At 40.7% G+C, this 22,853-nt stretch overlaps 1 protein-coding gene across 2 annotated transcripts in view; it reads right to left on the bottom strand.

The window, feature by feature from the left end:
• Positions 1 to 814: 814 nt before the first annotated feature.
• The window catches only part of hip1 (huntingtin interacting protein 1), a 43,030-nt gene continuing 20,991 nt past the window's right edge, over positions 815 to 22,853 (bottom strand). For both annotated transcript variants that reach the window (XM_086035632.1, XM_086035633.1), the window contains 27 exons: positions 21,765 to 21,845; positions 20,495 to 20,571; positions 19,925 to 19,986; positions 18,321 to 18,461; positions 17,396 to 17,453; positions 17,208 to 17,283; positions 16,341 to 16,484; positions 15,914 to 16,011; positions 15,223 to 15,295; positions 14,906 to 15,089; positions 13,701 to 13,789; positions 13,507 to 13,623; positions 12,507 to 12,608; positions 11,200 to 11,394; positions 10,204 to 10,351; positions 10,031 to 10,117; positions 9,824 to 9,931; positions 9,182 to 9,318; positions 8,976 to 9,086; positions 8,801 to 8,859; positions 7,009 to 7,102; positions 6,050 to 6,150; positions 5,756 to 5,861; positions 5,543 to 5,666; positions 5,336 to 5,397; positions 3,583 to 3,700; positions 815 to 2,696 (listed from right to left, as the gene is read on the bottom strand). In XM_086035632.1, coding sequence (XP_085891758.1) covers positions 2,686 to 2,696; positions 3,583 to 3,700; positions 5,336 to 5,397; positions 5,543 to 5,666; positions 5,756 to 5,861; positions 6,050 to 6,150; positions 7,009 to 7,102; positions 8,801 to 8,859; positions 8,976 to 9,086; positions 9,182 to 9,318; positions 9,824 to 9,931; positions 10,031 to 10,117; positions 10,204 to 10,351; positions 11,200 to 11,394; positions 12,507 to 12,608; positions 13,507 to 13,623; positions 13,701 to 13,789; positions 14,906 to 15,089; positions 15,223 to 15,295; positions 15,914 to 16,011; positions 16,341 to 16,484; positions 17,208 to 17,283; positions 17,396 to 17,453; positions 18,321 to 18,461; positions 19,925 to 19,986; positions 20,495 to 20,571; positions 21,765 to 21,845 — 2,763 coding nt within the window. In that variant the 3' untranslated portion in view covers positions 815 to 2,685. The remainder of the gene's footprint in view (positions 2,697 to 3,582; positions 3,701 to 5,335; positions 5,398 to 5,542; positions 5,667 to 5,755; positions 5,862 to 6,049; positions 6,151 to 7,008; positions 7,103 to 8,800; positions 8,860 to 8,975; positions 9,087 to 9,181; positions 9,319 to 9,823; positions 9,932 to 10,030; positions 10,118 to 10,203; positions 10,352 to 11,199; positions 11,395 to 12,506; positions 12,609 to 13,506; positions 13,624 to 13,700; positions 13,790 to 14,905; positions 15,090 to 15,222; positions 15,296 to 15,913; positions 16,012 to 16,340; positions 16,485 to 17,207; positions 17,284 to 17,395; positions 17,454 to 18,320; positions 18,462 to 19,924; positions 19,987 to 20,494; positions 20,572 to 21,764; positions 21,846 to 22,853) is intronic.

Genomic DNA, 22,853 nt, shown 5'->3' with positions numbered 1-22,853 from the left:
GTACACAGCCGCAGTAATAAACACAGTAATTAAAGCATATTACTGTAATACCAGTCTGGCAGTGTCAGTAAGAGTTCTTGTATTGTAACTCATTAGATTTTATAGGCTCAAAGAAGGGTTATGGAAAGGGAATACTCCCCAGTTAGAATAAAAAATACTACAGTACATGCAAACAAACAAAGTTTAGATGGGACATTTTCTTGTTGATGTGCGTTGTGAACTATTTATTATTAGCACGGTCAATGTAATGAGAGCGTGGTGAAGTTTCATAAGAGCCTTTTACTGCATGTCGTGATTCTGGCGTGTGTTTGATATTCATACACACAGATGTCGGTTGAGCCATGTCAACGATTTGACTTGAAAAAATATTTTCATACAGTTGATGAGGCTACTGTAGGCTACCCACTGAATGAAGAAAGGATATTGATCTTGAAGATTTCTGTAGCCTCACCAGTGTTTTCAGATTACACAACACTTGAGCAACAGGAAGCCTAAAAAGTTGGTCTGTGCCGCTAATATAGCTACATCTTGAGTTTAAAACAAAACAAAACAAGCACTTAAAATGAGTCGATGCTTTTAGTGGGAAACGTACTGCACCACTAGAAATCAATAAAGGTGCATTAGAATTTGGCTCCACTTTGATTTGGACACGGAACACAATAGACACTGTTTAATTTATTGCTGGTGAAATCATGTCATTTAAAAAAAGATGAAGCAGTTATTATCACGAGGCTTGTCAAATAACCTCCCCCAAAACTGATGTTGACCAAAGCAAAACAAAAATAAAAAATACACATAAGAGGCACACCCCAAATCGTATTAACAAGTTGAAATATTTATTTTTAAAAACTGAAAAAATAAAAAGAAACCCACCAACATAGTTTTAGTACACGATACAAAGACACATGTCAATGTCGCTATGTGAGCGCGTAGTTTCTTTTAACTACAGTGTGAGGCAGTTTGAAAGGCTGGTTGAGCTGGTACAACGTCGGACCCGAGACAGGTTAATAAAGCCCATTTGGACAAAAATACAAGCGTTCATCACTCAAGGTGCATTTCGGTTCATCTCCAAAGACAGATGAAATGTCTCCATCCATCCCCTTCTGAAAGTATTTGATTTATTCTCAACAAGTATGTGTGACGTGACAGCTGACCACAACTAAAGCAAGTATTGAACACAGGGACAATAGCACTGCAGTAACACTTGCCGAATCTTTAATTCGCCTTGTCTTATGTAAAACTAACTTTTTCTAAAAACTACATCATCTGCTCCATGCAGATGCTGAAAAATGATCGTCATATCCACAACCTTCCGTGCCCAAATTAGGTTTAAGGTCATCCGTTTCACTCAGACAACATGGTCATGAGCCTCTCTGTTGAATAACAAAAATATGATATCTGCATCGTCCTTTTCAAATGAAAAGAAGGCCGACTCAGTGAGACAAATATTGATGAAGTTGAAGGTGTGTGAGATCAGATGACGGTGAAAGTTGACAATTACACACAGCTACCTGGCCCGCGCAAAGCTAAGGACACACGCTGCAGTGTGGCTTCCTCGCAGGAAACACACTTCCAAAAATGTATTTAAAGGGCAACAGGTAGTGAGGAGTTCATGAGGAGTAAAATCATTTACTGCCATTGACGTATTTATTTGTCTTTTCACAGTCCAGCCATTCAATCCCAGGAATTTATTTATCTTTTTCATCAAATTATCTCAAACGTTAGAGTAAAAGAGGGTCTAAAAATGTCTGGCAGTGAATGAGTTGAGGCAGATTTATAACAACAAAAATGTATTTGGTTACAGGATATATCTCCGTAGACTTTCTGGACAGAAAAGGCGGCTGAGCCCAAGGTGTTTTCTGTTTTTTTTTTTTTTTTTTTTAGCTATATATATTTTTTTTAAAAATCGCCTTCTATTTGCAGTTCCTAACGACAACTGTAAAACATCCATTAATCACTTCTGTGCGTGTTGCTACTTCTGACCTCTGATGGTTTAGAATAAGGGTTGCGAGGCCCCCCCTCCTTGGCAGTCTGGAGCAGTTTTCTATGGAAGCGACTATTTAAAAAAAAAAATGAGATGGCGGTTCATCATGATTTAACAGTCAGGTTTGTTACAAAGGTGAAAGAAAGGCAGACAGTTCAGTGAAGCGCTAATGGACTTAACAAGTAGTGACGTCCCGTCAAGTTGACCAATGGCTCCTGCGGCTTGTTAGCACACTCGATTACGAGAGGCTTTCCCCCCCCCCCCCCCTTTTTTTTTTTTGTTCCACCGATGAGATTTGTGGGCTCAGATCTCATCCTTGCTGTTTGGAGACGTGGCACTTGTGCTCATCATGTCTTGTATGCAACAACTCGGGTGAGTGTGGTCATTACAAATTTGAAGCAAGGAGCACAGATAATAAATAAATGATGGACTGCTCTATACACACACACACGCGCGCGCACACACTTTGAAGAGGAGGCATGATGCTGTGAAGTCAGGTCGTCCTTCCATCCGAGCCTCGCTCCTCGTGGCTGAGCCCTTGACGCCCGCCGTCTGCGTGACGATTCCGGACATGGGTGTGAGAGCAAGCACCGTTTCATTTGGCTTGATTAACAAACAAGAGCGGAAAAACTAGCAAGACAGATGGAGAAGAGTGTATGAATACAAGTTTCTTCCAGGCGTAGGCCATGACGGGGGTGCGGTCAACCTGAGCCTGCAGGGGGACAAAATGGCAACCTTGGGAAACTTTTCAACATTATGGAATTCAAATTAAAACACGCCTCGAAAGTTTGAGCCTCCGCAAAAAGATTGATTTTGAGTGGAGGGCAGAAAGTTCACATGTGGACTAAACTTTTTGTACCCGTGAAATAATAAAAAATGATAAAAGAAAGAAAAGTAATAATAAATGAACATTTTATGAAAATACGCCATTGGAAATCATTTACGTTTAGTGGTGTGCCATGACATTAGTTGGAAAGTAAATCGTCGCTGTACGACGGAAACCTCGTATGTCCAAATGTGGTCAAATTCTCTTTTTTTCCCCCCACAAATCGATACTAATGGTCCATCCCTAATTTGTCTGTAATTTTTACGCAGTTTTAGCCAAAGTAAAGGGGAAATCAACGCAAACATAATATTTTTTTCAAGAATATGTTCTATGCAGGCCCACTAGTTGAAACACGGCATTCTGAATAATATTGCGTTCGTAGAATAAGGTAAGTCTCTGTTTCACATTAATATCCACTTAAGAGACGGGGTTAGTTGGCTCATTGTTTTATTTATTGCATCACTCATGGCTTTAGACCTTTAATCAATGCCAGAGTTAAATTAGCAATTGAATGCATTTTTTTTAGCTAATATTATGTTGACGTGAGTGTGCAATAGCAATATGAGGTATCATACAATTTGAACGAAGCGGTACCCGGGAACTCAAAAAGCGTTTGGTTTTTTTCTCCCCCTCCCGTAAAGTTGTCATTTTAACGCTACAAGGATCCCACGCAACAGTGATGAAACGCAAGCGTAACGTTCCTTGGTCCAATGAACATGTGGAAACATTGCCTAATAGAGGTTCCACTGTTGTATGAGTGTTCTGCCCTCACCCTCATCGTCGGCCCCCCAGCCCTCTGCTACCCCCGCCAGCTCGTAGTGTTTCTTTCTCAGCTCTCCGAGACGCTCGCGCTCCTTCTGTAGACGCGTCTCCAGCTCCAACACCAGAACCTGGGCACACACACACACAAAGAGTGGAACAGACACACTCTTGTCACAAAGTTTGCCTTTGTAAACAGTGGAAGACCAACAATTCTGAAAGGGTTATTTTTATGAGTCATGTACAGGAAATTATGAGCTGGGCAGTGACAAAGAGTGAACAAAGGAGCCTTTTTAGGATGACGTCTCAAGGCTCTCATGGTTTTGCTTTAAGTCATACATAGCTGGTGAGTTGATAACAAATAAGCAGAGCTGGGCAGTCCGTCCCTGGGCCGGACCGGTCGGACCCTCTGGCATGGCCCATTTTTGGGGCGGGGGTTGGGGGCTGACAAATTTTTTAAAAAAGGGCTGGATTAAGCATGGCCGGAAGTGGATTTTAGTGCGGCCCACTAATCGGCCCTCATGCGTGTGGCACGGTCGCGAGGCGGCCAAATTTCATCTCAGCCTACTCGGTGAAAGGCTTCTTTTTTGGCTTCTTTCTACGCCCGCATCGGCACGAGCGACAACTGCCGCATTGATTCACAAGACCTACGCATTGTGCTGTTGGGGACAGGTCTGCAACACATGCCACGCACTCATCAGGAATTGTTGCTGTTCTGATCGGTCCATTATGTCACATGTTGCGATGACGTACAGTTTCCCACACGGAGGAAAGAATGCACCACGCAGCTCGTTGCTGCTGCAAAGCAAACTAGTTTGGCAGCGGCGTGGGTGTCATGTCACGTATGTGTGTGTAATATCGCTGGCGTCGGGACAAAACCTCACATTTTTGGTCAATTTAATTTTTTTTCAAATATCTATACTTTTGGTCCGTCCACACACGCGGGTGTTACTTTGACACATTATTGACCAGTGTAAAGTGAAAATGGCTTGCTCTCTTTCACGATGCAATGTTAACGGTTGAACAAACTTGCCAGTTTTGGGGTCTCCTGAAAAGTGACTGTTTTGGAGGTACAAGATTTTGACCTGGCGCCAGCGTCATGCATGCTTTTGGTACATGGAAGAAAGTGAGAACAACTCCACAGAGTTGGCTTTATTTTTGGACTAGCCTTAAATGATTTCTTCATTGGGTCTTTTCATTTCTTTGCATTGCAATTTTAGTCGTTTGGAGTTTATCGGCAAACTTCTGACTGCAGAGTATTTAACTCATTCACTGGCAGACATTTTCAGACCCTCTTTTACCCTAAAAAGATTGAAATAAATATAAATAAGTTATTGGGATTGAATTGCTGGACTGGGAAAAGACAAGTAAATTCATCAATGGCAGTGAATGAGTTAAATGCTCACCTAGAAAAACAAACAAAAAAAGAAGACTGATCAGTGGCTCAGTGCAATTTTAGCAACTTATTGACACAAGCTCAGTTACTGTAAATATGCTTAATGCACTCTACCAATAGCAGTTCTCTATTTAATGTTTGTGTGCTTGTGCATGTGTGACAAAGGTCCGCCAACTGTTTTCCTTTCACTGTGGGGGGAAAAGGCAGCCTCAGACACACTGCTTGTACTATTTGTCTAGCTTTAAGTTCAACTTCCCGCTGGATGAAAAACAATCAAGTGTCAAATGTGGAACAATGAGCACATTCCTAAACAGGTCTGCTTATCGTTTGACTTATGCTTGGTGCGTGCATGTTGCATGTTGCTGCCAACCTGAGCGTCCATCTCTTGTCGCTTGATCTGTGTGAGCGTCATGCTGGAGAAGTCCATTGTGTCTGTACCGCAATCGGGGAAAATAAAAAAAAATCAATTGTTAGTATGCAGTACCAACAATTAAACTAAAAACTACTTAAGGTTAGGCTCTCAATGTTGTTAGCTGTGTATCTAAAAACAACCCATGAGACGCTGAAATGCACTTACCTTTGTCTTCAATTTGGGACTTGCCAGACTTGGTGGAGGCCACAACAGCGGCAGTAGCCTGCGTGACGCCTCGGGATGCCTGCTGCAGGCGCTGCAAGTTGGCACTGTCTTTGTCGGCTTTAACCTGGGGAGGACAACACCAATTGAACACGGAGCATATCACCATTAGCCCCGCCTATGACAGTTTAACATTTGATTGCACTTGAGAGTCACCTTTGAAGCAGCAACAAGTTGCGCTGTGCTAGCCGCAATTTCACGGGAACACACCATCAACTCCTCGAACTTCCCTTTGCCCTGCACCACGAGATCAGCCGCATCCCTGAGGTGACACATTGTGAAATACAACACAGTGAATGACATTTCTAGCCTTGATATGAATAATTCACGTCAACATTGGGAGCAGTGGGAAGAACGTTAAACAAGGGATTGCGTTTACTTGCTTTGTTCCTGTTGAGAACAGCACTTCAATCATTAAGAAGGTATTTAATTAGAAGGTCAGTTACTTACACCATGACAGTAGCTCCCCATCCAACCGCTTTGGAAGCAGAAATCAAGCCCTCCGTCCAACGGGAATTCTTGGCATAGAATTCCTTAGTGGATGCTGCGCCCTAGTGGACAAAGAAGGACATTTTAAAACAAATCAAGGGGGTAACAAAACAAAAACAAAAAAACAAAACGTTTTTTTTTTTAAATAACCACAGCTGCAACGTATATTAAATTTGCTACATTAATTTTGCCAGCACATTTTGCCATATGAAGTTTCTGACTAGTAGAATTGTCACCATTTTATTATTTAGAGCTACACTGAAAAACAAAATCACATACTGTTGTAGATCAATAAAAGAGACTAAACTAGACTATCATAGAAAAGTTCATTTGTTTCAGTGGTTCATATCAACAACTAATCATACAGTTTACTTAAACTGAAAAAAACAACTTTTCAAAAGGCAAATTCCTGCCTATATTATATTATTATATATTATATTATAATCAAACATATACAAAATAAAATCATACATAAACATTTGTTCATTTGTTTTGAGTAATTTTGGGGGGACAGACCACGTGTTTATTGTGCTTTGTTATACAACAGGGAAACAAATTCAAATTTGGTTCAAATTAATAACAAAAAAAGCTCAAATCCGTTTTTTTGTATATCGCAGTGGGCGGCCATTTTGCCACTTGCTGTCTACTGAAAATGACATCACAGTTGCTCAGGGCTCAGGTAACGACCAATCATGGCTCAGCTTCAGAAAACAGGTCAGCCGTGATTGGTCGTTACTTGAGCCCTGCGCAACTGTGACGTCATTTTGAGTCGACAGCAAGTGGCAAAATGGCCGCCCTCTGAGATGGCTACAAATGGGTGGATTTTGCTCTTAACATGGGATGAGTAAACAACATAGAATGTACAATCAGTCAGCACTCTTCCAAACCTGGAGACAAAGACCAAAACCAAAAGGACGTACCCTGCCACTCTCTACAATATCCCTTTGCAGATCTTTGGAAGACAGAACCAGCGCCTTGATAGCCGTCATTAGATCCGTGCACGAAGCCAAGATCCTGCAAGGGGGCGACACGAGACACATCAGTGCACACGCGCACACACACATGCATTAAAAGTACAGTATCAGTGAAGAGAGTTAATATTGCATCATTTTAAAACTATGTGATAAACAAATAACTCTGACTAAGATTTCCCCCCCACAAATGAAGAATATAACGCTCAAGTAAACAGAGTATGGAAGTGTACTTTCAACATGTGCTGAAACATTATGTGTCGAACAAGCCATCACACCCTGGAGAGGTTTTGTGGTCGAAGTCGTGAAATACGTCGCACATACGCTTCGACTGTGGCCTTGATTGCGAGCCAGCGGAGACACTACACTGTACGCTACTTCTGCAATTCACTTCTCATATTTATGTCATTACACTATAGAAGAGCAGTTTTGAACGGAACTGCAGACAGTTTTAAATGCAGGGACCTGTGTGTTGTAAAGCAGGAGGTTGTGTTACATAAAGATGAAGTAAATTCCTCCCGATGCCATGGCACTACCAAAAGACCTACGTCGGGGTGCATCTATGGGATTTCTGTTTGGTTATGAATAGATTATTTGTTTGGGATTTCTGTTTGGTTATGAATAGATTATTTGTTCAGGAAGAAGAGAGAAGATTTTACCTGGTTGATGGCAATACAATGCCACACTGTCAATTCTGAAATGTGTTTTGGGATGCTAAATGGTCACGGTGACTGTCAAGTTGGAATACACAGTCCAATATCAAAGAATGCCGTGGCTCATTTTTAGTGGTTTAACCCATTAAGGCCTAAAGCGCTTTTCTCAACAGCTCCCCAAAACCGTCGGTTGCCTTTGGAATTACCCTTGAAAACCTTAAGTTATCCCAGAAATTCAACACTTACAAAATGATTAATATCTCAGCCCTTGTAGCAGACAGACACATAATTCCAAAAGAATTAAAGAGCTTAGACATGTGGCTTTCATAACAGGCAGGATTTATTATTATTTACTGTTTCAATCGAAGATGTAAAAATAACGTGTCAGTGCAAGAGAAGCACTATTTTAATTAAAAAAAAAAATCGAGTGGTAATTACCATCCTCTATTCTGTTACAAAGACGTCAATATCGTAATTGTCTACAAACCATATCATATCACGTTCGACTGGTTCCACTGGTCGTGCACGTCGTCTACATATCACTGCCGTTACTTACTTTAATTAGAGCTCCCGGCGATCAACGAAAAATTCCACGACATCCTCCGCGGTCTCGCGACTCCGTCACGTGTATATTCTGATGCATTAAGTTGGCTAAGAGACGGAGAATTGGATTGAAAAAAGGACGGTGAGGTATCCGCTCCCCCGGTTTGAAAGGTAAAAAAACGCAACAGCGCTCCCAGCTCTAGTGGCAGAAATGCGGTTATGCGCTCCCGGGCTTAATGGGTTAAGGAAAGCTGTGTTCTGATAATGAGCATATTTTTAGCCGAGCTAAATTAAGATGCAAGAGTGCGCTTGTTATTCTTTCATCCCCTCCATTTTCCATACTGCTTCTCCTACCCTACAGTCTACCCCAGCTGACATTGGGCGAGAGGCAGTGTCTAACCTGGACTGGTCACTAGTCAATTGCAGAGTGTTATTGTTCTCATCAAGGATTTTAATTCTGAGGTCTTTTACGCAACATTTGAAATTAACTCCTAAGACTTTGACATAAATAAATCTAAACATGAAACAGGTTTGATTTTTATTACCTCTCATTGACCTCCATCTTGATGCCTGTATCAACTGCTCGAGACTTGTTGAGCATTTCCTGCGGGGGGACACAGGAAAGAAGAAAGTGAAAGTGGTGACTATTGGCTCCTATGCGAAAGAAGGGCATGCTTGTTATGTGTGGCGGCTAGACTGAATATACAAACACATCCACACCTCTATCCTTGCGGCAGCTGATTCTACAGCCGCAGATGTGGCCGCCATTTCCTGCTCCACAAGATCTCCCAGCTCTCCTTGTTGCAGCTCCAGACCCCGAGGACGCAATTTCTGAATTCGGGATTGAAGACATCATAAGGCAAAGTTTTCATTACTGTGGCAATTGTTCACTAGCACGCAAGGACAACATTCAGAGAGGTGCCGACCTGCGCCGAGGCCATTATGGTCTGGAGAGCCTCCTTCAGTTTGCAGTTGTCTGCTGCTGTTATGTCTTCCTTCTTCTTCATGTGGCCCAGCAAAAGCAGAGCCTCGGCGCCACACGCCTTCACACTTTCTGAAAGGACTGTTACAGGGTGCACATATTACAAATAATGTCACTGTTGTCATTTTACAAAACAATGCCCCGCCCCCCCAAAAAAAAACCATTAGAGGGAGAGTTAGCAATTATTATTAGTACTTCTGAAATTAGACTACATTCCACTCTCGCTAGTAGTTTTAAGACCGCAACATCCCCCTTTAAGTGTATGTAAGAAAAACCTCACAGTAAACCACCAAACAAAAATAACAAAAAGTTATTTTTGCATACTGAAATGAAGCTGTCGCAGTTTAGTCACAAATGTACTTACTCAGTGTGAAATCTAGGCTCAACACAAAGCTGATATGTTTGCAAGGAGCCATGACATTCTTTTGTATGAATGGCCGCAGGTGGATACATAGATTGCTTGTACCTTTTGCCATCCAATTGAAGAGTATTGATTTGTCATGCCTGCGCCACTATATATCGCTGGCATAAAACCCAAATAATAAAAATAATTGAAATGATAATACAATCAAAGTAAGTCGCTTACCATCAGCCTGCTCCACAGGCACCATGTGAGAGGTGGCACTGCCCTGAACGATGGTGTCGCCCACTAGGTGGCCACATTGGGTCACCACTTTAAGCAACTGAGACACACCTGTATAATAATAATGGAACACAAAAGAGAACTAATCTCAATCCTTCATGGGCTTTGCATACTATCCAAGATAGCATTCAATATCAACAAGCTGCTTACCCTTGGCATCAGCGAGAAAGGCATCTCTGGCAGGATGGAGTTGATCCACACAGTCTAAGGATGCTTGACATCTGGATGCCAGGTAGTCTGCAGAGGTAGGCATTGTTGATTACACACCGTGACGCACTCTCTAACACTAATGAGCACTCCACAGTAGAGGAAGGTACAGCGACCTGCTGAGCTGGTGCAGCTGATGTGGGCTGGGTCATCGATTTGGGCCAGGGAATCTTGGATGATCTTCTGTGCTTCTTCAACAGCTCCCTGCAGACTGGACCAGCGGGCCGCTATTAGCTGGCTCTCCAATGCCTGCTCCCTGCTCTCCTACGGACACACAAACACACATGCTCCCGTCACTTAGGGCCGGGCGATATGGCCTCAACGATTCGATACGCAAAAAGTTGATTTCTGAACGTACTCCCCTTTGCTTACAGAAGAAGCAAACGCCAATGACGTTATTAAAAACAAGTTTTCCTCACAAGCCCCAAAACAAATCACACCTGTTCTAAACTGCCACGCTCAAACACATCTAGAGTCATTGAGAAACACTTCTTATTGACCATATATAGTAGCAGCAATCCCTTTAGTGACAATAACAAAAAATAGAGATAGACCAATAGGTTTTTTTCGGGGGTGATATCGATTATTAGTAGTCAACGGGGCCGATTAACTATATTTGGAGTCGATATCCATTTTCAGCAAAAACGATAATACTGGTGTCAAAATCTGAAAAAAAAAAAAAAAAAAAGAAAAAAGAAAAACTTCTCTGTAATAAGAAGCGGCAGTTTCATTCAACTGGGGCGTGGTGGTCATCGGGAATTTTGGAAGATGCCCTAACGGCCATTCCATTTTGGGGCTAGTCGATACAAATACATCCCCCATGAAATTGAATATGTTGCTTGTTGTTACGGAATATTTATACTGTATGGTTTTCTAAAAATAAAGAGGGCAGGATTTTGCAAACATATTCTCGAATTAAAAAGCAACACCGTCCTTTATAAGCGAGTCCACAAAGACAGGTGTGATCTTTTAATTGTATTTCTAGAACAAAATACTATGAATAAATATGTCATTATAATAGTCATGGCCGACACACAAATAAGAAATGCAACTGGCCAGTACACATCGCTGGGCCCTGTTGATTTTAGTGCCAAGCGTTTGACCTTTCTCACCTTGTCATTGAGCTGATTTTGCAGGGCTTCGGCTGTCTTCACACCATTCTCCCTCTCACTCGCCAACGAACTTTGGACTCGCTCAAGCTCCTCCCCTTGAACGACCAGCTCGGCTTGCACTTTCGACAGGGACTCAACGAGTGTTGCTTTCTGAGATTCCATGGCAGCTAGTTGAGTGCCGAGCACCTCATTGGACTGCCAAACAATAAAAAAAACAAATGATGTGTTACAGAACACATAAAAAAATCATGAAACAACAATTAGATGGGAAGTCTTGATCAAGACAACATGAGGCTGTGGGAATGTTTTACTTTATGATACAAGTGACCTCCAGTTATAAACACAGATTGTAACACCGCTGCCTTTTTATAGTTTGCGGCTTGGCACGTAGCCTCCAAGGAGCGTTGCGTGGCGGTCAAGTCCACAATCAAACCAAAAGTGTAATGTTGTTATGAAACTTGTCAAAACAATTGCAACAGAGTGAAGTTTCTCCAGATCCTGCATGTTGGAAGCTTGTGTGTCTCTTGGGCCTTGTGAACATGGTTTGCAACTCGTTGGAATGAGCTCGCCAAAAATATGGAAGTGACTTACAGCATGAGGAAATGGTGTGATGTTGGAAAGTTACGAGTGGATGGGAAGTAAAAATTGGCATAGTAACACTGTCTCTGAGGTGTCATAATTGCAAGCTGTCGGGAAACGGACGGCGCGCTGTGTTTTTTGCTCCCGGCTAAAGAAACTGGGTGTGATAGTTGTGTTTTAAATGGACTGAGGTTTGTTGTGGTGCAACTTTCTTCACACAAACGCAACAAACCAGCTCATTGATCTTAGCGCGCCGCGCTCCCCTGGTTTGAATCCAAAATGTTCCACACTAGTGCTGCGCTGCCCGGGTTTGCAACTAATTCCGTTAATGCCTCTCAATGTTGTTGTTTGAGCCATCTGAAAACTTACAGTAGCTTTGAGTATTGGTTTGGATGAATGACTGACAACACCACTGCAAATTAAAAGACAGCAAAATGATTACCTTGTGAGACCATGTCAATCAAAACTATGCATTGTTATTTTTGTACAGGCAGCATTGTTGATACAGCCACTCTGTTGGATTTTTTTTGATTGTGCTAGTAAACCAGAGGGGGGAGGCAAGTGAATGTCATATCTTAACAGCTTATTTTGCTCCAGGAAGGAAAATATGTGAGAATTTTATAGAAATGATTAAAAACACAAATGGCTGGGTCAGTGTGCATTGCTTTGAACGATTCTGACAAAGGATGAAAAGGGTGTTTTTGTTGTAATGATGAATAACAACAGACTTGCTGTGAGGAGGCCATGGTGGTCTTGAGGGAATCAAGCTCGGCCCTGCTGGACACCAGCTCACTCTGCAACTCTTCAACATGCTCCTGCTGCACTCGTTCCTGGGTTCAAAATTATTAAAATTTTAGATCAACGTTTCCCCACCACTGGTGAGCCAAGGCATATATTTGACATTGGAATAATCTCAAAGCACACCACCAAACACAAATGTTACAAAATTTATAAACAGCACACTGACATAATTATGATCTCGTCTCAATTCACTCAAATTTATTAACTCTGTGTGAAATCCAGGCCTGCTTATTTGAACACAAAGCTGATATACTTGCAGGAGCTGACACACAAACAGATCTTCAATTATAATTTCCACATTTACACTGTTAAGTGTAATGAGATAATATTGCGGTACACCTAATGATCTGAAACAATACACGTGTGAGCCACAACACAATGGTCGGGAATCACTGCTGAACATAAGTTACACAAGCCCATTTATGAACTTTATTTAAAGATGAAGTCAACCCAAACATATCTTTTTCAAGAATATGTTCTATGCAAGACCACTAGTTGAAATAATGCATTCTGCTAAAGATATTTTGTTTTTGGAATAAGAGTTAATCCACCCGTTTTTAGCCATCTCTGGGGGCGGCAATTTTGTTACTTCTGTCGACTGAAAATGACATCGAAGTTGCTCAGGGCTCAGGTCACGGCTGAACTGTGTTCTGAAGCTGAGCCGTGATTTGGTCATTACCTGAGCCCTGAGGAACGGTGATGTCATTTTCAGTCGACAGAAGTGACTAAATGGCCGCCCCCAGAGATGACTAAAAAGAGGTGGATTTTGCTGCTTAACTTATATTCCACAAACACAATATTAATCAGAATGTTGTGTTTCAACTAGTGGGCCTGCTGGGAACATATTCTTTAAAAAAATGTGTTTGGGTTAATGAAAAAAAAAAAAAGAGGATGAATAAGCAACGCCAGCGTGACTTTGATGCCCACCTGTCTGTCTGCACACTCTTGGGCGGCCTTCACCTTGTCCTGCATCTCTTTCCTCACTGCATCTATTTCATCCTGAGCTGCCCGAGCTACCGTCATCTGCCGGGTCACCTCTGCATTCTGCACCCACACACAAACATACACTTGGGGTGACAACGAGAAGAGGTTTTCCAGATGAAGAAAGGTGTTTTTCTCACCTTCCTCAGCAACTCGGCATGGCCTTGCACCAGCTCGCTGTACTTTTCCTTCAGCTTAGTATAGCGCTGCTCATTGGCCTGAGCTTTTTCTGCAAAATGACCAAGGATACAGTCAGCAATGTGGGGGGGGGATACTAATTAGCCACCATTTTATATGGACTTTGACCTACTGTTTTCACATGTGTGAAATTTGCGGCAGTATTTTACATGTATGTACACACTAAAACGCACAGACCAATAATGGGTACTGTAACCCCTCGAAAAACAGCAAATTAAGTGCTTTATTTGTTCACAGGGTTGCGATTGTTTCCATCTGGAATTTAGTAGCACTCAAAAGTGGTCAAACTAATTTCTTTTTGTTTCTATAATATTTGTTTTTACTCTACACTTAAGTACTCCTCGTTCAAAAGAACTACCAGTAGATATTTGATAAACTTCAAATTTGTTTAAAGCGGAAGTCAACACAAACATATTTTCAAGAATATGTTCTATGCAAGCCCATTGGTTGAAACAAGGCATTCTGATAAATATTGCGTTTGTGGAATAAGAGTTAACCAACCCATTCTTAGCCATCTCTGGGGGCGGCCATTTTGTCACTTCTGTCGACTGAAAATGACATCACACACCCTCAGGGCTCAGATAAAATGACATCGAAGTTGCTTAGGGCTCGGATAACAACCAATCATAGCTCAGCTTCAGAAAACAGGTGAGCCGTGATTGGTCGTTATCTGAGCCCTGAGGGTGTGTGATGTCATTTTCCATCATATTCTTGAAGAAAATATGTTTGGGTTGACTTCCCAATTTCAAAATTGAAGTGAAGAAATATTTTATTTTTCAAAAATCTGCAAACGTCTTTGTTGGAATTCTATAAAATTATCTCTTTTTACATTTTAACTGAAAACTCCTGGTATGCAATACCTGCAAGAAAAGGAAATGGAATAACTGAATTACTGTTATAGCCTCTGCTTCTATGGATGGTGCTATGCTCTCTGATAAACTGTTCCTAAGTATCCTTTCTAGTTGTTTCTTATTCGGATATCTTGATAGTTGATATCTCCAATTACCGGTATATGGTCATGTGTGAACATACAGGACTTCACTAGTACATTTGCCAACAGCGCAGAGCTATTTTGCTCCGCTTAACATTTTCCTCCACACTATCAGGTGATAAAATAACCCTGTGATATATCAGTGAGAGGGCTTACTCTCTATCTCCGTCAGACTCCGCTGCTCTTTCTCTGTGTCCTCCCTGACCCTCCTCAGGTCGTCAAGCTCAGCCTTCAGGAACTCACTTTCTCCTGCTGCCTGTAGCCTCAGGTGGCTTTGCTCTGCTAGCTCCGCCTCCAGCTCATTGACACGGCCCCTCAAAGCCTGACATAATCGTCCACTCTGGCAGATGGAGAGTGGGAGAGGGGAAAATCAAATGAAATTACATTTGCTTCATCAAGGAAATCAGGAGCAAATTCATTTATCGTGCACTTGGATTAAATTATGGATTGGGCAAGATTGTTTTCCTTTTTACCTCCAGTCGGAATGATTCCAACTCGTCCTTAAGAGCCTGAATCTCCCTTGTCAGCTGTTCAATGAGTCGGTCTCTGGCAGATAGAGAAAGACAGAGTCTGTCTGTCAAACGCTCCCGTCATCTCTTTCGAAATTTGGTTTTTACATTGAAAATGTATTCATCATCAATTAAATCAATGTACTAAAGGGTAACTTTAATGAGTTAGTGTTCAGACATAAACATTACTTATATTATCGTGTGCTAATGCCACAATTGGAAAGTATTCAGCACAGGTCAAAGTTTTGCATTTAAAATCTTGAGTAATAACGTGCTGGGCTCATCTGTCAAGTCAAATGTTAATCAAGCATACCATTTAACAACTAAAACAAAATTTCCTGTTCAAGATTGCAAGTAGGTAACTATAATATAACATCTTATTCAAAATATGATTATTATTATTAATAATAATATGCTTCGCATTTTTTGGTAAATAAAGTAAAAAAGGAGAATTTTTTTTTTTAATTCAAGGAACAGTGGCATTAAAAACATTGTTTTGACCATTAATTTAATGTGGTAGGTTAGGGCAGCCTACATATGGAGGTGGTCTAATACATTATTCAAATACTGAATGCATCTTCAGCTGTGCTTAACTACATTACTACAACTACATTGTGTGAAATTTCAATTCATATGCAAAGTCTTCAAGACATACTTATCGTCCTTGCGCATCCCATTCTGATTGTTGAAGTTGAAGGGGTCAATTGCAGCGGAGGTGCCAAACATGTCATCAAACTTTGTCTCCCCTGGAGCCTAAGCAGTCCAAACCACAAGATATAAAAGGGTAAAGATCCAAAGTACTTAATATGAAAGAAATTGTTAAAAACAATTCTTCAAGCTAGGGGGTTTTGACTCCTTTGGCTCGGTGACGTAACTAAGGAATAAAATACGGAGAAATTCTGCTATTTGTATAATCCATTTTCAGACTAAACGTTTCTATTAACATCTAGTATTAAACTCCCATCTGAAAACAACATTCACAGCCATGGGTTCAAAACATCATTCATTACGTCAGTATCCATCGCTATTGGCTCATCACTGCATAATGGCAAAGTCTATTCAGACACTTGTCCTGCGTTTACCGGAAGCACGGGGAGGTCCGTGTCCACCAGGTCGTCAGTTTCCACCATGTGTTCTGACTCTGGCGAAGACGACTCGGCGGGGATCACGACCACAGGGCTGATGTGCTCCGACAGGGCAGACGCACGGAGGAAGTTCGGAGGATTCTGCGAGGAAACATTTCATTCCTTTCAAAATGTTGTTTTGCCTTTGCAGTGTCAAGAAAAAGACAAAGCAAATTCCAGTGCCACATTGGCAAACATGAAGAGCGTTTAATTCACTCGGCCATGTGGTTACCATAGCAATACGAGCCGTCACTTTTCAACGTAAAGTGCAGAATGAACATGCTTTAAAAAAAAAAAGTGAACTATCAATAGACTTTATGCCGCAAATGGATTAAACTCCTCTGAAACTACCATCAATATAGAGGGTTAAAAATTGATGTGTTTAATATTAGACTTTTTGGACAGACCTTTTAATTTATTAAACATTCTGAGTTGGACTTGACCCATTAGCTTCCACTGAATCAGTGTTGAATAATTCTATGCCTAAAATGAGAAAAGTTTGGCGAAAGTCCTTTTCTGGTCCAGCATGACTGTGCCCCATGCAAAGTGCAAGGTCCACAAAAGGTATGCTTGTTTGAATTTTGTGTTGAGAAAGTTGGACAGAAGCCTGATCTCAACTCCATCAAAGACATTTAGGTTTATCTATATATATCTATATCTTTGCTGCTGTAACACTGAAAATTTCCCCACTGTGGGATCAATAAAGGCCTTCTTATTCTTATTAAAAACAAGTGAACATTTCACTGTACTGTAGTACTGCGATACCCATGTTTTCCAAAAATTCTGTCCATACAGTTTAATGTGGAGATTTGGGACAATGATCACCTCGGGCAACTGCGGGATCTGAATCAACCGCTTGAAGTACTGCAAGTTACTGGAGCGATAAAACAGACTCTTCAACCTGCAATAAGACAAAATAAAAGAGTGGAAGAATGACATTTGAACAGGGTGGTCAGCGCTTAATTGTATGCATGCAGTGACAGTGTGAGCGACAAGCTTTGGGCACTTCATACTTTTTAAACTGTTCCTGGAAGCGATCTCGGTGGCCTTGGAGAGTGTCTGCTGGAAGGCCTGCATACAAAAATACACACAAGTCAGTTAAAACATCAAACTGTCACATTACAGTTGAGATTACCATTAGGTTGTCAGATTAAACTATTTTCAAAAAATATTGAGAGAATTTAGAGGAGCTAATTCAGAGGAACATTTGAATGTAATTAAAACGTTCCGACTTTGACTTGAAATTTCTTAAATGGTTTGCTCCACAATAACAGAATGACTACTTGTTTTACAAAGACTTTAAAACAATATTTTACTTTAAGTGAATCATGTCTTCAAACCAGCAAGATTGTTCAAAGGGGAATTCAATACAAACATATTTTTTTCAAGAATACGGTCTATGCAGGCCCACTAGTTGAAACACAGCATTCGGATTAATATTGTGTTTGTGGAATATGAGTTAAGCAACAAATTCCACCCGTTTTTAGCCATCTCTGGGGGTAGCCATTTTGTCACTTCTGTCGACTGAAAATGACATCACAGTTGCTCAGGGTCAGGTAACGACAAATCACGGCTCGCCTTTTTTCTGAAGCTGAGCCATGATCGGTCATTATCTGAGCCCTGCGCAATGGTGATGTCATTTTCAGTCGACGGAAGTGACAAAATGGCCGCCACGAGACGTCTAAAAACGGGTGGATTAACTCTTATTCCAAAAACACAATATTAATCAGAATGCCTTGCTTGCATAGAAAATATTCTTGATAAAAATATATTTGGATTGACTTCCTCTTTAAGAAAATAAATAAATAAATAAAATTTAAAAAGTACGGTATTTAAAAACGTCCATTTTCACGAAGTATTAAAGTAATAGAGAACTACATGAATAAATGAAGTTTTTTTTTTTAAACTGACCGAGCAGCAGAGTTGTGTGTTACTCACATGAGTGCAGCTTAAATAGCAGCTTGACTGTGTAGTCGTACAGGTGGCTGCAGTCCAAGATGACTTGGATGAGCGGAGCCAGACGACATTGACCAGCAGCAGTCACTGACACTGACCGAGACATATCCAGCGAGCTGAATACTGGAACACAAACACACAAGACACTGTTGTTCAGCGGCTCCCATTGAGTTTAGAGTTTATCTCAGCTTTACAATTACTGTACTTGTTTATAGCCCATAGACCTCTCTCATTGTATTTTTATGCTGGCTACACCCCAAACTGTAAATGTAAACCCAAATCTAAAAGCGAATGTAGACATTCGGTGTTGTTTATTCGTTTGACTGATCAATCATGGGCAACACACCTGTCAGTCTCGTTTCAATACTTTTCCTCTCATAATAAAAGGGTGGATTTCAACTTGCTATCTTATTAGTTGCGTATTTGATCCTGATGTAAATACATGAAAATCTCAAGTGTTGATCTCTTGAAATTATGGAAATGTTCTAACTTTCGGGTGGGTGCGGGAAGTGTATTTGTATGTCACAGTATACTTTAAAAAAACCTGTCAAGGAATGTTTTCAGTATCAACGTCATTTGCTTAGCATAACGGAGTACTAAGACTTTTTTTTTTTCCATAAAGTAAAGGTTATTACATGATGCTATTTTTCTAAGGAGGTGCCAGGTATCCCTGTTAGGTTTGAATCATTACAGAACCCTGCCTCTCCAAAAAGGTAGGAAAAATAGTCTTAAAGAGAGGCAGTCGCAATCTCAACACTAAGAGGATTGTTTGTCTCTCTCCCTCGCTCTCTACCCCTCAAACATTAAACCTCTCTTGCCCGTCATCAATAATGCCAAGCCCTGAGAACCTTGCAGGGGTGTGGTTTCCTGACCGAATCAAAAACACTCACAGCATTATTTAATTTGGGTTTTTTTTTTAACAAAAACACAGACACATTGGCCTTGCTTCTTAAACCCTGAATGACGAAACACTGGAAATAGATCACAAAAAATGCTATCCACAAGGCTTGAGCTACGCTCTCAATTTTAAAACCAAAGTGGAGCAGCACGAATTAAACATGAACGATCTCATAAGTCTGCTGTAGAGTTGGAGTGAACATTAATGTGAAAGATGTCTTTCCACAGTGGTAATACTTAATGTTAATTAGAGCATATGCCTTAATAAATCCGCCCTTAGAAAGCAGCCTTATAAGGGGAAAATGTTTCAGAAAATAAGTGAATTGTGTGAAAATACACAGGATGCAGACTGAAGGCCGTGATAAAAAGAAAGAATGTAATTTCCTCCAATTCATTTATGAGTGGAGGAGAGCAGCTTTTGCAGCATTTCCTCTCAGCACAGCTGCCTATTTTTAGCCATGTCCATATACTGCGAGACACATGCACGGTATGCACCTATGATGACTCACCCTGACAACAATGGAGTGTGTAATCACTCAATCAGACGCATCACTGGTCTGATGGTAAAAGTGTCTATTTTTGTACAGCATTACAACTCTATCACTCAGTCCTTCTGTCTGCCCAAGTCGGAACTTGGGCCCTGGTGAATGTGTGTTCACTGTGTGTGATTACTGTCCAAAAGACCTTACCGCCAAGGAAGAGGTTGAGTTGACACTCCAGGTAATCAAACATCTCCACTGTTAATTGAAAGCTGGGGGGTAGACAGAAAGAGAAATACATTGGTCGCAGCATCGAGCACAGTTACCAAGCAGTTTAGTTTGGAAAAACAGACCACAACAAAAATGGGATAAGATGAAAGCTCAATCGACTAAGATCCTCTGCCTCCGAGTCCATAATGTTATTCGTGTTTTTTTTTTGTTTTTGCTTTACATGGTTGTGTAAACGCTATCAGTCATGACAAACCAAAATTGAAAAGGGTAATGACAATAATAGGAAGACAGCATCAGCAGAAACGGTATTCAAAAGGTATTGGTGTTATTTATTTATTTTTTTTAAAGTTCTTAAGTTTTAGCATTAGCAATTACTTCATACATTTTCATGACAATCACCTCTGCAACAATGGTATATTACGTGTGTATTTTAGTTTTATAATGGCAGAGTTGACACCTGATACTTATTAATTGTAAGGTAAAACGGCCTTTTGACTTTTATCTTTGGGGTTCCAGTGTGTAAATGAAGTGGCAGCTTGCCTTACTTACAAGTTGTTGACGTCATTTTCTCCTGCCTCTTCAAGTTGTCTGTTTGACATCTGCAGGTTGCCGGGGAACCGAGGGTTCTGAAATAGAAGACAACACAAGAAAGGTGGAAGCTCAAATAACGTGAGTGGCACACCATGGTCTGTGACACACCTGTGACTGAATTACTATTATTGTTAGTGTGCAACATAACACTGCTGCCGACAACAAGTGATGGAAAAATACGTGATCGGCATACAGTATATCGATCAATGCCTTTCATTGACGATCACTAAAAAGCTCATACTTTGCAGCCTGTAGCCACTAAAGACCAGCCCGTGTGCAGTGTAGTGCCCCCTCCCCCTTCCATTAATACTGCACATTACAGACCAAACCAATAACTGAATCAAATATATGCTTGTGAGAAAAATAACTATCAGATTCATTGATTATCAAAATAACCATTAGTGAGCAGCTCTAACATTGAAAAATGTGCTGCTACCCCATGTGGTCGGTATCAGAATCGTATCGGCCGATCTCACTCATGGATGATCGGTAAAGCATACATGTAAAAACCTCGATCAGAACAGCTCTACTGAAAACCTGCTGAATAAGCTCAACATTGATTTGACACCTTAATCATTACTTTTGTTAATGATTTACGTTACAGTAGGAGTGTTACAAAAAAAACCCTATTTGAATCTAAAAAACAGTTTTCATTTAAAAGATGTGTGAATGGAATCGTTTCACTTTAAAACATATCGAGACATGTTTCAAACAGTCTTTTACTGGAGATGTATCCTTGAGAAAATGCAACATTTACCTGCTGACAAGTTGAATCATATTGCAAAACAACAATACTAAATTAATTGCATCGTAATCCCTCAAACTGAGCCGTACCATACTGAAACAAAATAAATGAATAAACCGCCCTTGAATTGTATCACACCCCATGTATTGTACATATTGAATTGCCTTTTATTGGAGGGATGTACGAGTTAGAAATTAACTCTCTCTTCCACTTCACATTGGTATAGAATACTGCATTAAAAAAAAAAAAAAAAAAAAAAAATCAGACTATAATCATGACTTTCTGTTTATCTACAACTCACCTTAGTTGCCCCATTAAAAGAAGCTTCATTTATAGATACTTGAAAAGCCATTAGTACCATAATGTTCTATGAGGAACCACCCATGCCCGGCGGGAAAAAGATGGCAATAAAAAGAGACTTCAGACAAAGATGGTGAGTGATGAGGAAGTCTCACTGGGTTTTTATAGGCCATGCCAACTCACTTTGATGTGAAACTCCATTTTGGTGATGAGCAGTTTGAGGTAGATGCTGCAGAGCTTCCCGTAGCCTTCACTTAGGTGACCCTGTAGGCACAAGGGGCTGAATCACAAAGGGAGACAAACACAAACATTTGGAGACGCGGCCAAATGTAGAAACAGTATCTTCTGACTTTGGCCTGCAAGTTGGATGCTTTAAAAAAAACACATGGGAATTTGAAATGACACATTGGCCCGAGGCAGTCTTTAATTAAGACTCAACGTGCTAGCAGCTTCCTCTGGTGGAGAAGAACTACAACCGTCCTACAGCAAGTCAAAGTATTCCATCCTCCTGCTTTACTGGAATTGAAAAAGGATCGGGTAACTTTGTAACTGGCTAAGTTGCTTCTCAGGTGTATCAGTATTTTTTTTTCTATTTTGTGTTTTGTTTTTTAAATCACAGTATAGAATACATTGAGAAACATCCAGGGAGTGTGCTTTCGTTCTTGCTCCTCAGTCCCCCTGCCCCTATTTTTGAATATTAACAAGAAAACGGATCTTTGAAAATCATTTTTACCAACGAAAATAGTTTGGAAAAAGGGCATCCTGCTTTCCAACACAAATCTCCTCTTGCAAACCCAATAAAAGGAGAATATCATATAAAAAAAATAAAAACTGAAAGGGAAAGCCAACCCCAAAATCTTCTGGACAATAATATGTTTTATGTGACTCCACTACTCTAAACACAGCATTCTGATTAATATTACATTTATGAAATATGAGTTAACAGCAAAATCCACCGTTTTTTATCCATCTCAGGTGTGGGCCATTTTTTCATTTTCTGTCAACTGAAAATGACATGACAGTTGCTCAGGTAACAACCAATCACAGCTCACCATTTTCTGAAGCTGATCCATAACTGGTTGTTACCTAAGCAACTGTGATGTCATTTTCAGTTGACAGAAAGTGGCAAAATGGCCGTCACCTGACATGGACAAAAATGGGTGGATTTTACTGATTAACTCATATTCCACAAACGCAATACTGTATCAATCAGAATGCCGCATTTGGACTAGTGGGGCTGCACAGAACATATTATTGTAAAGAAAATGTTGG

Source organism: Filicampus tigris, chromosome 7 (assembly GCF_054856515.1).
Source record: "Filicampus tigris isolate MCC_2025a chromosome 7, RoL_Ftig_1.0, whole genome shotgun sequence".
In the NCBI taxonomy this organism is placed as follows: Eukaryota; Metazoa; Chordata; class Actinopteri; order Syngnathiformes; family Syngnathidae; genus Filicampus; species Filicampus tigris.
This window is presented reverse-complemented; position numbering and strand designations above follow the sequence as displayed.